This window comes from Mustela putorius, unplaced genomic scaffold, assembly GCF_011764305.1.
Source record: "Mustela putorius furo isolate JIRA1106 unplaced genomic scaffold, ASM1176430v1.1 tig00003854_pilon_pilon_pilon, whole genome shotgun sequence".
In the NCBI taxonomy this organism is placed as follows: Eukaryota; Metazoa; Chordata; class Mammalia; order Carnivora; family Mustelidae; genus Mustela; species Mustela putorius.
Window position 1 is genome coordinate 2207742 of NW_025422006.1, and position 16158 is coordinate 2223899.

Sequence of the window (16158 nt, forward strand, 5' to 3'; positions counted from 1 at the left end):
TAAATCTTTAAACTGTGTTTAGATTCAAACAAACAAACAAAAAAATTCCAACTTCAACACTAAACCTATTCTGCAAACAGAAAATCCATTTAAAATGTTGATAACTGTGAAAACTCTCAACAAAGTGGGTTTAGAGGGAAATATGTTAACATAATAAAGGCCATATATTAAAAACTCATAGCTAACATTATACTCAGTAGTGAAAAACAGAATTTTCCTCTAAGATCAGGAATAAGACTAGGATGTACACTCTTGCCACTTTTTTCACACAATACTCAGAGTTCTAGCCACAGCAATCAGAGAAGAAAAAGAAACAAAAAGCTTCCAAATTGGTAAGAAAGATGATAAACTGTCACTATTTGTGGATGACATGGTACTATACATAGAAAACCCTAAAGTCTCCACAAAGAAAAAACCATGAGAACTAATAAATTCAGTAAAGTTGCAAGATACAAAGTTAACATACAGTAATCAGTGCATTTTTTAACATCAATAAGTAGCAGAAAGAGAAATTAAGAAAACAATTCCATTTATAATTGTACCAAAAAGAATAGGACGACTAGTAATAAACTTAACCAAGGAGGTGAAAGACCTGCACTCTGAAAACTATAAATCACTCATGAAAGAAACTTAAAATAACACAAGCAAATGGAAAGACGTTCCATGCTCATGAATTGGAAGAATTAATATTGTTAAAATGTCCATACTACCCAAAGCAGTCTATAATTTCAATACAATCTCTATCAAAATACCCACTGACTTATTTAACTTAGCATAATAACGTCTATGTCTACAGTGTTTTACACAGAACTAGAACAAATTAATACTAAGATCTGTATGGAACTACAAAGAAAAGACCCTGACAAGCCAAAGCAATCTGGTGAAAGAAGAACTAAGCTGGACACATTACAATCCTAGATTTTAAGATACACTTCAAAACTGTAGCATAAGTAGTAACAGTATGAAAGTGCACAAGAATAGATGCACAGATCAATGGAACAGAATATAGAGCCCATAAATAAACCCTCATTTTTATGGGTAATTAATCTACAACAAAGGAGGCAAGAATATAGAGTGGGGAAATGAAAGTCTCTTCAATAAATGGTCCTGCGAAACTGGACAGCCACATGCAAAACAATGAAGCTGAACCACTTTCTTACACCACACACAAAAATAAACTCAAAATGGATTATAGATCTAAATATGAGACATGAAACCACAGAACTCCTAGCACAAAGCATAGGCAGTGATTTCTTTGACATTGGCCTTAATAACATTTTCCTACATCCATTTCCTCAAGCAAGGGAAACAAAAGCAAACATAAACTATTGGGACTACACCAAAATAAAAAGCTTTTGCACAGCAAAATAAAAAGGCAACCTACCAAATGGGAGAAGATATTTGCAAATGATACATCTAATAAGGGCTTAATATCCAAAATATATAAAGAACTTATACAATTAACACCTAAAAATAAACGATCCAATTAAAAATGGTCAAATGACCCAAATAGACATTTTTCCAAAACAGACATACAGATGGTCAAAAGACATGTGAAAAGACACTCAACATCACTAATCATCAAGGGAATGTAAATCAAAACCACAATGAGATATCACGTTACACATGTAAGAATGGCCAGAATCAAAAAGACAAGAAATAATAAGTATTTGCAAGAATGTGGAGGAAAAGAAAATCTCATGCACTGTTGGTGGGAACGCAAACTCGTACAGCCACTGTGGGAAACAATATGGAGTTTCCTCAAAAAATTAAAATTAGAATTACCATATGATCCAGTAATTACACTACTGGGTGTTTACCCAAAGAAAATCAGAACACTAATTCGGAAAGATATACCCATCCCTGTTTATGGCAGTACTATTTATACTAATCAACATACGAAAGCAACCCAAGCATCCATCAGTAGATGAATGGGTAAAGAAGAGGTGGTGTATACACACACACACATACACACACACAAACACACACACACACTGGAATACTACTCATCCATAAAAAAAAGAATTGAGATCTTCCCATTTGTAACCGTGGATAGACATAGATGTTATTATGCTAAGTGAAATAAGTCAGACAGAGAAAGACAAATATCATATGATTGTACTTATATGTGGAATCTAATAAACAAATGAATAAAAAAACAAAAGCAAAATCGGACCTATGAATGCAGAGAAGAAACAGATGGTTGCCAGACCGGAGTGGGTAAGGGAGATGGGCAAAATGCGTGAAGGGGAGTGAGAGGTACAGGCTCCCAGGGCTGGAGTGAGTAAGTCACAAGTGTGAAAGGTACAGGGAGGGACTATGGTCATTGGTACTGTGGTCAGGTTGTATGGTGGTGAACACAGAATAAGGTATAGACTTGTCAAATCACCATGTTGTACACTCGACACTAAAGTAACATTGTGTATCAACTCTACTTCAATTTTTAAAAAAATGTTTGCATTGGATTTTACGTTTAAGGGACAACCTCTCATGAGACACATTCTCTTCTGGGAAACAGACACAGCAGGGGTGGCTGACACCCTTTCTGGAGAGTAACAGTGAGATGGCTCAGCTCGGCAGGGGAGCATGGATTTCTCACATGCTCGGGTAACTCAGGGACCCCCGTGAGGCCGTTATGTGAGATTTTCATCCTGCTTCCTCTTTGTCCCCTCGAAATCTGACAGCTGAGCCGCTGTTGGTTTGAATCTGCCTCTGCAGTCCCCGCGCCCGCCTGGCCGCAAAGCACACACCAGGCCTCAGTCGGGCGAGCGGCCCCTTTAAGGAAGCAAGCGCTGCCCTGATTGGCCGAGCTTCGGCGTCACTGTCAAGGCCGTCTAGTCCCGCCCGAGGCTCCGCCCGGCGAGTCCCGGTCGGGTCACGATCCACGGGACCCCCGGGGTCTGCAGGCCTCTGCAGCGAGTACGGTCTCTGCGCACCTCCGCCACCTGCTGCCCAGTGAGTGAGCGCCGGTCGCACAGCCGGCATTCCGAGAGCTGGGGTGGAGAGGCCGGGCAGCCGGGCCGCGCCGGCCCCCTCCTCGGGCGCACCTCCAGTTGGCTCCCCTCCCGCCCCCAGGGCTGACCTGCATCTCCAGCCTCGCTTTCGAAGACCGCTGGGAAGGACTCCTGGCCCCTCCCCTATCGATGAAACGCAGTTGGGGGAAGTAGGTAGGGCATTATTAACGGAAATAATCTCAGGACTGCAGGAAATCCCCGAGTTACAACAATGGGTCTACACTAGGGAAAACCTCCCGGAAGCTGTGGGGTGGTTCAGAGCTGGAATACTTTGGGGAAGTGGCCCAGATTGAATGGAATGTAAAAAAGACCAGAAACCCAATGAAATTATGCCACCAGTCATAAATGTGTGTACTGTGTTATTTGATCAGGAAATGAATCAGCACAGACATGTGGATGACAAGAGGTCATGGGTCATGAACGTATCTCTCTCTCTCTCTCTCTCTCTCAATAAGTAAAATCAAATCCTCATTCCCAGGGTGACTGGAGGAAGGCTGCCTGGAGCTTGCTGCCCCTGCACTCCTCAGAAATAGCCCTTCCCATTGTAAACTCTGGCACGGAGGAAAGGGGCTGGAGCATTGAAAAGCCCTTTCTAAGGTCTCAGGAATAAGCAAAGGAAAAATGAAGGCAGAAGAGACCAAATCAGCACTCTAAGCCCTCTGAGACATACTGGTATCTTAGTTGTAAATAGTGGAACATTTGTCACCAATGATAAAGTATTGGGATTTTTGAAGGACTTAACCTTATTCAATTGAGTGAATTCAAAATTATCCCTATTACAAGATCACTCTTGCTTGATTTCATAGAGAGAAAGCTGAGAGTATTCTGGGCGTCCTAAGGAACCTCCTAGACTTTGGAAAATGGCTTTGTTAGGATGTGAATGGAGAGGGAAATTGACAATACTGAACCCCAGCGCATAGTTCACAAGGTGTTGTACACTCACTTTCAGGTGTGGCTTCTGTTGAGGAAAACAGGGAAGTTCTTCAACCTGCTTGGATTCTACCTTTAACTCTTGGGAGTGTTCTCTAACACATCCAAAATACCATCCAGACCCAAGAAACCAAGGTCCAAAACCAGGTAAGTCTACACCCTAAGCTTCCAGATAGTTTCTCTTCCCTAGAGGGCTGACATGAGGACCATCTCTCCACTTCAGGAGAGGTCCCACCCCTTTATAAACAGGAGCTCTATAAGAGACATAGTTCTGTGATATATGGTGTGTATGTGTAGGAGTAGGATTAGAGGACAGTTGTTTCCTTTATAATGTTTACAACATATGGAAAAATTCAATCATCTACTCCTATGTACAGAAAAAAAAAAAAAAAAAAAAAAGGAATGGAAAGTGACCTGAGCTAGGTTTCTCTTGTACCAGTCATACACTATGCAAACATTTATGGGAAAAAGACGTTATGGGGACTGCCCAGATGGAAAACATTGCTCCTTCCTTCAAGCAAGTTCTGGTCTGCTGTTGGAGTCAGCTGACATGTGTGTGTGTGTGTGGGGGGGGGTGCTGTGTGTTAAAGTCTGCAGAAAGGAAAGAACTTCTGTAAGGTCTCCCTGTCCTCATGGGGTGGCCTCTAACTCTCTGGACAGAGAGGATGGAGTGGGGGAGTGGCAGAGGGACAGGGAAACCTCATGACCTGCCTGTTCTGTACAGTTTAGTTTCCTGTGTCCATCATTGAGGCTGACTCTGGCTCAGAGGTTCCTATCTTTCGAAGATGCAACCTTGGCCATAATACAGGGAAGACACTGAAGGATGGCTTGCAGTTCCCACTCACATGGAGCCAGAGTAGCAAGGATAACACATTCTACCTGCCTGGCATGAAATGCCCTCCCGCCCCCAGTATCTTCTCCTCAGTTAACCAGAAGCTACTACTTCCTGATGATAGGGAAAAATAGAAGCTCTGCTGGGTTTCTCACAGAAGAGTGTGAATGTGGGGTAGAAAGCATTGAGACTGACTACTCAGACCTAAGGTTCACAACCCTTCTGAGTAGCTTACCAAAGAAAACCAGCAATATTACTGGATATAGAGCAGTTGTAACATCCCTGAGTTTTGCAGTCTTCTGAAAGTAAAATTAACAACTAACTGAAAGCCTCTGTAACTATCCAATTGGATTAAGAACAAAAAATTGAAATTTGGGCCCCCTAGAAGTGATGGCTCACTTAAGAACTTTTTTTTTCTTTTAAGATTTTATTTATTTAACAGAGATCACAAGTAGGCAGAGAGGCCGGCAGAGAGAGAAGAGGAAGCAGGCTCGCCGCTGAGCAGAGAGCCCCATGCAGTGCTTGATCCCAGGACCCTGAGCTCATGACCTGAGCCAAAGGCCAGAGGCTTAACCCACTGAGCCACCCAGGTGCCCCAAGAACTTCTTGAGTAAGATAAATAAGACAGGCAATGCCATGTATTCATTTAAAAATTGCTTTTCTCAGGACATTTAAGTATCATTTTGTTCTTCCCCTCTTGAGAAACTTCGGCAGTAGCCTGAAGAGAACAAAGGTGAAGCCAGAAGAGGAAAACTAAGGGATATTGGCAGTGTGTGACAGAATAAGGGGTACTGTAGGAGAGAGGCAGGGATTACAGCAAGAGTACTGACATAGTGACCTTGAGACACCTAAAACTCCCTAAAACACAAATTCAAGGAGCACAGAGAAATCTCTCTTCAAGGAGTACAATGCATCTTCTGAATCACCCCTTCTCAGAAGCAAAGTTTCTGTCATCCAATACAGGACGTCAGAGAATGGATGGTGTCCACCCTGTCGCTCACAGAAAAGAGTGGTCTCTTTGTTTGTTTGTAAGCATTCAGTTCTTCAAGATTTACAGTGGGAAGAAAAATCAGAAACATGGAGCTGTATGGCTATAGGGCAGGAGAAGGTTTTGGAATTTGTCTAAGTTTAGTCCCCTGGTCTTAGGTGAGCAAATGTTGAGCAGGCTGGTTATATTTGCCAAAGATCAGACAGCTAGTTAGAAGCAAGAACTATAATCTACACCATGTTCCCAGGAAATCTTTTTTTTTTTCTTTTTACATTGTTATAAGCTTACAGTAGCTCAAAGCAGAGCATATGAGGATATACATGAACTATATTGTTTTACGCCTCTTTGCTTTTTCACATTTTAGGTCAAGATGGGATTTATATTTTCAAAATCCATGAGTGAAAACATGAAAAACCAACAGGAGTTTATGCTTATGAATGCTCGACTCCAGGTACATTTTCAAATAATTAAGCTTTTATGTTGTTACAGTGGTTAAAGTTTCTGCGACATGTACTCCAGAAGTACTGTTCTCTTTGACCTCAAAAGGTAAAATATTGGGGCGCCTGGGTGGCTCAGTGGGTTAAGCTTCTGCCTTTGGCTCAGGTCGTGACCCCAGGGTCCTGGGATGGAGCCCCTCGTAGGGCTCTCTGCTCAGCAGGGAGCCTGCTTCCCTTCCTCTCTCTCTGCCTCCCTCTCTGCCTACTTGTGATCTCTGTCTGTCAAATGAATAAATAAAAAAATTTTTAAAAAAAGGTAAAATATTCTTGGGGCTCTATCCTTAGGATCAAGATGAAATGCACTATTAATTATCTGGTGAATGGGTGTGTTTAGATCTCCAATCCAGATACTTTTTAAAAATCTCCATCCTGAAGTAAGACATACCTGCTTAGAGTATAGGGCAGGTAGAATGAGGCTGCTCCCCTCACCACATATCTGCAACCTAATCCTCTGTGAACACCTTGCCTTACATAGCAAAAGGTACTTTGCAATGTGATTAAGTTAAGGAGTTTTTGATAGGGAAGATCCTGGGTTATTCTAGATTATCTGGATGGGCTCAAGGTAATCACAAAGGTCCTTATAAAGGATACAGGGTGGCAGGAGGGTCAAAGTCAGAGTGAAAGAAAGGTTTGAAGATGTATACACTGTTGGCTAAGGAAGGGCAAAGGAATTCAGATAGCCTCTTGGAGCTGGAAAAGGAAAGGGTGTGGATTCTCTCCTAGAGCTGAGAGAAGGAATACAATCTCACCAGCCACGCACTTTGGATTTCTGACTGCAGAACTATAAGATAATAAATGTATGTTGTTTTAAGCCACTAACGTTGATAATTTGTTATAGCGACAATAGGAAATTAATATACAGGGTAAAAACTTGACACTGGGTTTATACATAGGCTAGATAGAAAAGATCAAAGCAAAGTAGGTGATTGTCTGATTGCCTAATATCAGTTGTCAAAAAGGATTTTAAATTGTTGGATGTCATAGTTAAGTGTTAAAAGTTTGACTAAAATTATTTTCCTAAGATTTCAAATGAAGATCTCTTGACCTTTGGGGTTCATTATGGCCCTGGGAGTAAAAGATCCTACTGTGAGGCAGTATGACAAATGATTAATAGTAAGGACTAAAGGCAGACTAACTAGGTTTGAATCCCATCTCTACTCCTCGCTGACAGTATGATGTGGGCCTTACTAGTCTGTCAACTGGAGATGACAGTATCCGCTTCAGAGGGCTGTTTTGAAGAGTAATAATGGTAGTGTACAGAGAGTATACAGAACAATGTATACAATGTATAGAGTACAGAACAATGCCTCAAGTCTTTAGGACAGTGTCTCTCACTTTAAAAGTATTAGTTGTTGCTACTGTTATTATCGCTATGAAGAGTGTCTTCTGCAGGATAATGATTTCTTTTGGGAGAATGGAACAATTTAAAGATTGGGAACTGAAGTGTTGTAACAGAGCAGAATGACATAGGGGAGGACCAAACATTAGGCATACACGCCAGCCAAGAATGTCATACACCCAGAGAACCCTTATCCAAGGCCTTTGGAAACTACAGACTTTTACATCAGTGAAGTCAGAATAAGTGAAGGCCTGGGATTGTATCCCACCTAAGCTTGTTAATTAGCCTGTTGCTGTTTCCTGGACGCTGGCAGAATACAGGAGATACTTCCGTCAGAAACAAAGGACTTCATTACTCCTAGCACATGAGCAACACGATCAAGAGGTTGGTGGGCGTATCCCTATGTCCCTCAAGTCTCACAGAGGTGATTAAGATGGACTTAAATGGGTGCTGTGCACTCAGTGGGTGTATGGCACATTTGAGGAACACTGGGCTTGGGGAATCTACTGCTTTTATAGTGGTTAGTGAGCCGGAAGAGTTGGGGGAGGACTTGACCTTATCCCTGAAGGTCATTCACTGTAAACACATCCCAGACAAATGGCCTGTGAAGAACAGTCTGGGCCTTGCATTCTTGGCCTACTCAGCAAGAATGTGTGGGGACATTCTTGTACAGTTACCCCTCCCAACAACCTGCCCCTCAGCGCAGCTGACCAGAGCTTTGATAACAGCCTTGATTTCGGTCCACTGATCGCAGTGACCACTATAGCTAGTGCTGAGTTCAAACGAGCAGGAGCACTATCGGCACTGTCAGTTTTCAGCTTAGCTGAACCAAAGGTAATCCAGGCCCATGCATGTGGGAGAATCTCTGTGGATCCAAGGGTCCTATTAAGCCAGTAGCTCTACTTCATGTGGCAGAGTAGGAGATGAAGATTTTCCCAAAGGGGCAGCTGCTACTCCTTTATGCAAAACTGAGTTGACAGTAGGGCCAGGCCAGTCATACCCTCAAATATGTCTTTATTTGACCAGCAAACAGGCCCTTTCCTTATAATTGTCATGTCCTAGTTGACCTACCCCAAGATGGGGTTGAGGCTGGAAAGCCACAAGACTCCATGGGTCAGATATTCATTTTTAACAAGAGCTCAGTTGTAGCCAATAGCTGCCTCCCCTTTTTGAAAGGAGTATGCTGTGGGTTGAACTGTGTGTCCTTCCCACTATTCTTAATTAAGTTAAAGGCCTAACCCCTGCTATCTCAGAATGATATATTTGGAGAGAGAGTCTTTACAGAGTCAGTCAAGTTAAAATGAAGTCATTAGGATGAGCGCTAATCCAATATAGGACTGCTGTCCTCATAAAATGGGGAGCTTTGGACACAGAGGCATGCCTACAGAGAGAATGCTGTGGGGCTATGAGGCAGCTATTTATGAGGCAAGGAGAGAGGTGTGGAACAGATCCTGACACAGCCCTGGAAAGGAACCAACCCTGCTGACACCTTAATTTTGGACTTCTAGCCTCTGGAATGGAGACAATAAATTTCTGTTGTTAAGCCACCTAATTTGTGGTGTGCTTTGTTATAGCAGCCCCAGAAACTACAGGTATTTGGTGCCTGTATTTGCAGATGGTGATTGGCTATGATTTTCTCTTTTTCTCCTTGGGACTCTATATTGTTTCTAATAGACCACCTGGAAGGGGTCAGGGAATCCCTGAATGAGAGAATGTCTCCTTATTACTATGAATATTTACAATATAAGCAAGTAACACATCAATTTCATTATACATTTATATGCAGGGGACATAACTGCAGTATCCTGAATCGGCTCAAGGGTCACTTTCATTTCCCTTTCTTACTGCAAATGTTGCTCAAACTCTTATCAGTTGAATTCCAATGCTTTTTTTCCCTCTATGGGAACACAGACCAAAGAATTTAACACAGCGGTTAAACAGTTGTCCTAGCTGAGGTTATCTCTGAAGCTGTCTCACAGCTGCAGATGATGGGGAATGCAAAGGGACAAGGACAGCCTTTTGCCCTTTGGCTCCTCATTCCAGAATTGATGCTGCTTCCTCCCCGGCCCACCCCTGGTTGCTGGAGGGCACTGGTTTCAGGGCCCTCATTCTTTAGCCTCTACTGGGTCATTGCTCGGCCTTGCACCCTCAGCTCTTAAAGCCATCCTGGTGCTGAGTTCACCCTCCCCACATAGGACCAAGTGTACTTGAGCACCTGTATCCAACAGAGCTATAAACATTTGGATTCCTCCCCTCTCCTCTCTGAATGAAGTTCTTCAGCACACCTATCCTTCCTCCCTAAAGCAACTAAGTTGGGAGGAGAGAGTAGCTGAGGGCCAGTAAGCAAGGCTTTGCATTTCTTCTCCATTTCAAAGGGCCTCCCTTCAGCTACAGCCACTCTGCCAGGCCTTTGGGCAGGGCTGTGGGACTTGCACCCCATCTTCTGGGTAACAGTCTTTCCCTCTCCCACTCCGCAGGACAACAGGCCACAATCACAGCACCCCCGGGGGCAGCTTATTTGAATTCTACCTTTTGTTGTTCAGCGCCATTTAACCTACTAGACAGTGAGAGACCTTCCTATTCCTTCCCATTCTTACCACCATCTGGGTGAGACTATTTCCTACCAGATCTCAGAGTCTTTTCATATCTAATAACCCAACCAATGAGGTCCCTTTCAGAATGTCCTTTGGCTTTCAGAATGCCATGTCTCTGTCAGTAACTCTTCCTTGTTACTCAAACTGGCAGGCTCTGTGATTTTACCCAACTGGCAGGTTAACAATTTAGTCCTTTGCTGCTTCACAGATACTGGTGGAAGACTTGATACAACACTTCAAGCAGCCTGAATGTATGTTCATTATCTACTACTTTAGCCATGAGTGGTCATCTAGGTTGCTCTTAGGTGAGACAGGTTACTTCATCTCTCAGGTTCCTTACTGCAAACATAATTCTGAGAAATGGCCCATGTAAACAGCAGTCAGAGCCTGTATCCTTGGCTCACCCAGTAAAAAGTACCGGTTGCTCCTGGCCCACACAGATTGATTCTCCCAACATGTGTTTGGCTAAGAAGATTAGTTTTTCCTTGTTGATCGGGATAAACCTTATTATTTATCTTCAAATTTTAACAAAAGATGACAAAGAAGATATAGATCAACATGGCTGAAGCAGCTTTCCAACCCTAAAGCTACTTAAGTTCTGATCCTAACTAGAACAGCCTAGAGAGAAAAATAATCTGTGGAAATTTTGGAAGATCAGGTGGAAATATCACAAAACATTTGATACATACTGAAGAATATATTTATAAGTTTTGAGGCATAATAAAATGAGCACCAATGATCACAATACCCCTGAAGCTACTGATAGGTATGTTCCATCCTACATGTTGAATGAACCCAGACTGCTAAAGCTGACCTGGAATTGATCTCATATCCCAGAGCTCCTGGGACTGAGAAGGACTCAGCAAATGTAAGGAATGAGCCACTGGAATAGAAGATTACATGCCTTTGCGACTTCTTTAAAAGATTTTTTAAAATCCCAGTTGAAACACCATATATACTAATGCCTTCAGCTCATGAAAGTATATCTTTTGGCTCCTTTCCAAAACAGGGCATCTCAACCAAAGGGGTAATTAGAATAAAGCAAAACTTATAGTAAAGAAAAACCTAATGACTAGAATCCTTTCCCCAATGGCTTTTTCTTTTTCTTTTTTTTTTTAAAGATTTTATTTATTTAACAGAGAGAAATCACAAGTAGACAGAGAGGCAGGCAGAGAGAGAGGGAAGCAGGCTCCCTGCTGAGCAGAGAGCCCGATGCGGGACTCGATCCCAAGACCCTGAGATCATGACCTGAGCCGAAGGCAGCAGCTTAATCCACTGAGCCACCCAGGCGCCCCCCCAATGGCTTTTTCTTAGTTCTACTTTTTATTTTTATTTTTTTGGTAAAAAAAGAAATCATAACTCAATAATCCCATATTATTGGGTTCTTTTTTTCATTCAGGGAAAAGGACCCAAATTAGATATTCAGCTACGTTCAGGTTCCTAGCTGGCTTTACATTCTATTCACCTGGGAGCCTTGGGATTTTAGTCCCATTCAGACCAGTTAGATCTCTTCATGGTCAGGCATGTTGTTATTGTTCTAAGCTCTCCCGGGGACAGTGATGCACAACCTAGCTTGAGACCTCTGCCTTTTCTTTTTCTATGATGCTACATAATTATAATTAATAATTGGCAGGGAGTTAATATAATGCATATTGAAGATGGAACCAAATAACTTTTTCAATTTAAGTAAGTTAGCCATGAAATTAAATCAGTCATAGGAGTCTGATTAATAAAAATCCATAAAAAGCTTCAAATCAGAAAGTTTTTTTTTATGAACAACTTTGGTTCAAGTTGAGCTGGAAAGGATTCACACTACTAGTTATAATGATATTTTCAAATCATTAGCAAACTTCAGTTTCCCGTTGCTTTGTTTCACCTGTTACTGAGGATTGTAGATGGATGGCTATACTCAGTAAACTAAGTATCACTCAGTAAAAAATGAATACTTCCTTAAAATCCCATTAGATGGCATACCTAAACTAATTTTATATCACCTGAGTGGCCAGTAAAGCATTTCAATGTTAAACAACAGGATGGCAATTGGAAGTGGAAAGCAGCAAGAATGAAAGAAGATTCCAGAGGTCCATGCTGTGCTCTACTGCTGTGTAGGCAAAGCAGATATAGTCCATGTAAAGATGAGTCAGGTACCTTTTTCACTGTTCACTGTGTATAGGCAACAAACTAAAGATTTAAAAAATATATGAACGCCATCCTTTGACCTGTATGTCTGTTGTTAGAGTTTGCTGTTAAGGAAATGACAGTTATGAACCAGAAAAATATAGTTATTTAATACACACAAAATAATGTGCTATATGCTAAGCAGGACCCAGAAATGTATGAGGTACAGGCTCTGTATTCAAGGAACTTCTCATCTAGTTTAGTGGGAAGAGGCTGCATTATGCTGCAATAACCAAATGTTTGTATGGATATGGATATATATGGTAGGCAGAACACTGGCCCCCTAAAGATGTCCACAGCCTAATCCTGGAACTTGTGAATATGTAACCTAATGTGGCAAAATGGACCTTGCAGATATGATTAAGGGAGCAGACCTGGAGATGGGAAAATTATCCTTGATTATCCATGTGAACCCAGTCTAAACACACAAATTCTTGAAAGTGTTAAGTAAAGAGAAAAAAGAGATATAAATACCGTATGACTTCACTCATATGTGTAATTTAAGAAACAAAACAAATAAGCAAAGACAAAAAAAGAGAAACCACAACAAAAAAGGCTCTTAACTATAGAGAAAAAATTGAGGGTTACCAGAGGGGTGGTGGTGGGGATGGGTGAATTAGGTGAAAGGGATTAAGATACCCTTATGATGAGCATTGAGTAATGTATAGAATTGTTGAATCACTATATTGTACACCTAAAACTAACATTGTTTTACACATAAAACTAACATTGTTGAATCACTATATTGTATACCTAAAACTAATATAACACTATGTTAAGTATATTAGAGTTTAAAAAATTTTTTTTAAATAGGCTGTACGCCTAGCATGAAGCCCAATGCAGGGTTTGAACTCAGGACACTGAGAGGGAGATCTGAGATGAGATGAAGAGTTGGCCACTTGGCTGAACCACCCAGGTGCCCCTGGAGTTAATTTTTTTTTTTTTTTTAACCGAGTGTCTCAGTTGGTTAAGGGGCTGACTCATGGTTTCTGCTCAGGTCATGATCTCAGGGTCCTGGGATCAAGCCCTCCATGCTCAGTAGGGAGTCCGCTTGAGCATTTTCTCTTGACTCTCCCTCTCCTTCTGCCCCTACCTCCACTTCCTTCTCTCTCTCTCAAAAATAAATGAAATAAATCTCTCTGCTCAGCAGGGAGCCCACTTCCTCCTCTCTCTCTGCTTGCCTCTCCACCTACTTGTGATCTCTGTCAAATAAATAAGTAAAATCTTTAAAAAAAAAAAAAAAAGTGAGAGGGGTGATGTTGCTGGCTTTTAAGATGGAGAAAGAGAACCAGCCAAGGAATGCAGATGACCTCTAGAAACTGGAAAATGCTAGGAAACAGATTCTCCCCCAGAGTCTCAGAAAGGAATGTAGCCTTGCCAGACACCTAGTTTTTAGACTGTGTCAGACTTCTGATGTCCAGTAGTAATCTGTGTTTTAAGCCACTAAATTTATAGTAATTTGTCTATAAACCAGCATGGGCTGTGATAGGCTTATTTCTACAACAAAAAATAATGGGTACTCAATACATGCTTTTTCAAATATATAAAAATTAAAACAGCAAATAATTATTGTGAGAACTTTTTGAAATTGTTTAAACCTCTATAACTCCCAACAATCTGTCATTCCTATGTCCTCTCATCTGTTTCTTTGAGGTGAAAGCTGTACCAACATCTTGAAATAGGAAGGGCTTAATGTTCTGAGGCAAGCAAGAGAGTATAGTGTCTGCCCTGTAGTGAGTCTTGCAGCAACAAGGACCCAAAATAAAAAGCAGGTAGTGAAGAAAGGAGGAAAGCAGCCACCCCTATCTGTATGTAGAAAGATGAGCAAGTAGAGTTGTCTCTAGAACCAGAAGTGACCAGAAAGTGCCTTGAATAAAAGAGGCAGCATGTCAACACATGCTCACCAACAGTGGGGGAACTTGGATTTAAAAGTCTTCACCTTAACCCTTTGAAAATCCCTTCTGTCCAGTCCCCATCCCTGCTACCTGCTCTTAGACTCCCTATGTCCCTTACTCATAATCATTCTTCTGAGGTTTATTTATATTGTGGTAAAAAACACATACTAGAAAATTCATCATCTTGAAGTGTACAATTCAGTGACATTTACAATGTTGTGCAACCATCAACACTATTTAATTCCATAACATTTTCATCAAAAGGAAACCCCGTGGCCATTAAGCAGTTACTCCCCATCATCCCCAGTTCCTGGAAACCATTAATCTGCTTTCTGTCTGTATGGATTTGCCTGTTCTGAACATTTCATATAAATGGAATCATACAGTGTATTTTTGCATCTGGCATGAATCAGTATTCATTCTTATTTATGACTAAACAACATTCCATTGTATAGATATATCACATTTTGTTTGTCCATTCATCTGTTAATGAACATTAAGATTTCCACTTTTGGCAATTGTGAATAGTGCTGCTATGATGATTCTTGTAAATTTTTATTTGAACACTTGATTTTCAGTTCTTTTGAGTATATGCCTAGGAGTAGAACTGCTAGATCACTTAATTTTATGTTTAACTTATTGAGGAACCACAAAAATGTCTCCCATGGTGGCTGTACCATCTTACATTCTTACCACAATGTATGGGTGTTACTATTTTTCCACATCTTTGCCAATACACATTATCTTCCTTTTTAAAAAAAATTTACCCATTGTAGTGGATTTGAAGTTGTTTCTCATTGTGTGTGTGTGTGTTTAAGATTTAATTTATTTAATTGTCATAGAGAGAAAGAGAGCAAGAGATCACACAAGCAGGGGGAGCAGCAGGCAGAGGGAGAAGCAGGCTCCCCACTGAGCAAGAAGCCTGACACAGGACTTGATCCCAGGACCCAGGGATCATGACCTGAGCCAAAGGCAGACGCTTAACAGACTGAGCCACCCAGGCATCCCTCATTGTGGTTTTGACCTTAATTTCCCTAACTAATAATATTTTTTCATGTATTTGTTGGCCATTCATGTTATCTTCTTTGGAGAAAATTCTAGTCCTGCTCATTTTAAAATTGGGTTGTTTCTATTTTTGTTTTTGAGTTGCAGGAGTTGCTCAGGTATGATAGACACTAGATCTTTATCAAACATAAGATTTGCCAATATTTTCTCCCATTATGTGGGTTGTCTTCCTACACTCTCCCAGTGTTCTTTCACACATACAAAGTTTTTAATATTTATGAAGTCCAATTCATTTTTTCTTTTGTTGGTTATATTTTAGGTGTCATATTGAGAAACCATTGTCAAATCCAAAATCATTAAGATTTCCCCCTATGTTTTCTTCTAGGAGTTTTACAATTTTAGCTTTTATATTTAGGTTTTTGATCCATTTTGAGTTCATTTTTATATACGGTATGAAATAAAGGTTCAACTTTACTCTTTTGCATGTGGAGATCCAGTTATCTCAGCCCAAGCTCATTCTTAATAAACATAAAGAAGTTAGACACTGCACAGTAAAGATTATGGGTCACATGCTAAATATGTAACTGACTCAGGGTTCAGGTCCTCTGAAAAGAGCATCTTGACCTTTTTAGTGGTCTTTAAGTACCTGAGGTTCTTAATTGTTAGTGGCTTTTTCTATTAAAGTTGAAATGGATAGAAATAATTTAACAACATTATGAAGAATTGGGTAAATACAAAGAATACAATATGTTAACTGACTTTTTTTTTTAAGATTTATTTATTTATTTGACAGACAGAAATAACAAGGAGGCAGAGAGGCAGGCAGAGAGAGAGGAGGAAATAGGCTCCCTGCTGAGCAGAGAGCCTAATGCGGGGCTAGATCCCA

General features: G+C 40.9%; 1 protein-coding gene across 7 annotated transcripts in view; it reads left to right on the forward strand.

Annotated features, from left to right (window-relative positions):
• The first annotated feature begins 2824 nt into the window (after nt 1-2824).
• The window catches only part of PLGRKT (plasminogen receptor with a C-terminal lysine), a 74637-nt gene continuing 61303 nt past the window's right edge, over nt 2825-16158 (forward strand). For 3 of the 7 annotated variants that reach the window (XM_045065018.1, XM_045065017.1, XM_045065019.1), the window contains exons 1-3: nt 2825-3167; nt 3964-4091; nt 6129-6215. Coding sequence is in view for 3 of the 7 variants with exons in the window: in XM_013063376.2 (XP_012918830.1) it covers nt 6135-6215 (81 nt within the window). In the remaining 4 variants the exon portion in view is untranslated. Of the gene's footprint in view, nt 3168-3963; nt 4092-6128; nt 6216-16158 lie in introns of those variants that run through there. The other 4 variants (XM_013063376.2, XM_013063378.2, XM_004766172.3 and 1 more) reach the window with 4 other exon arrangements.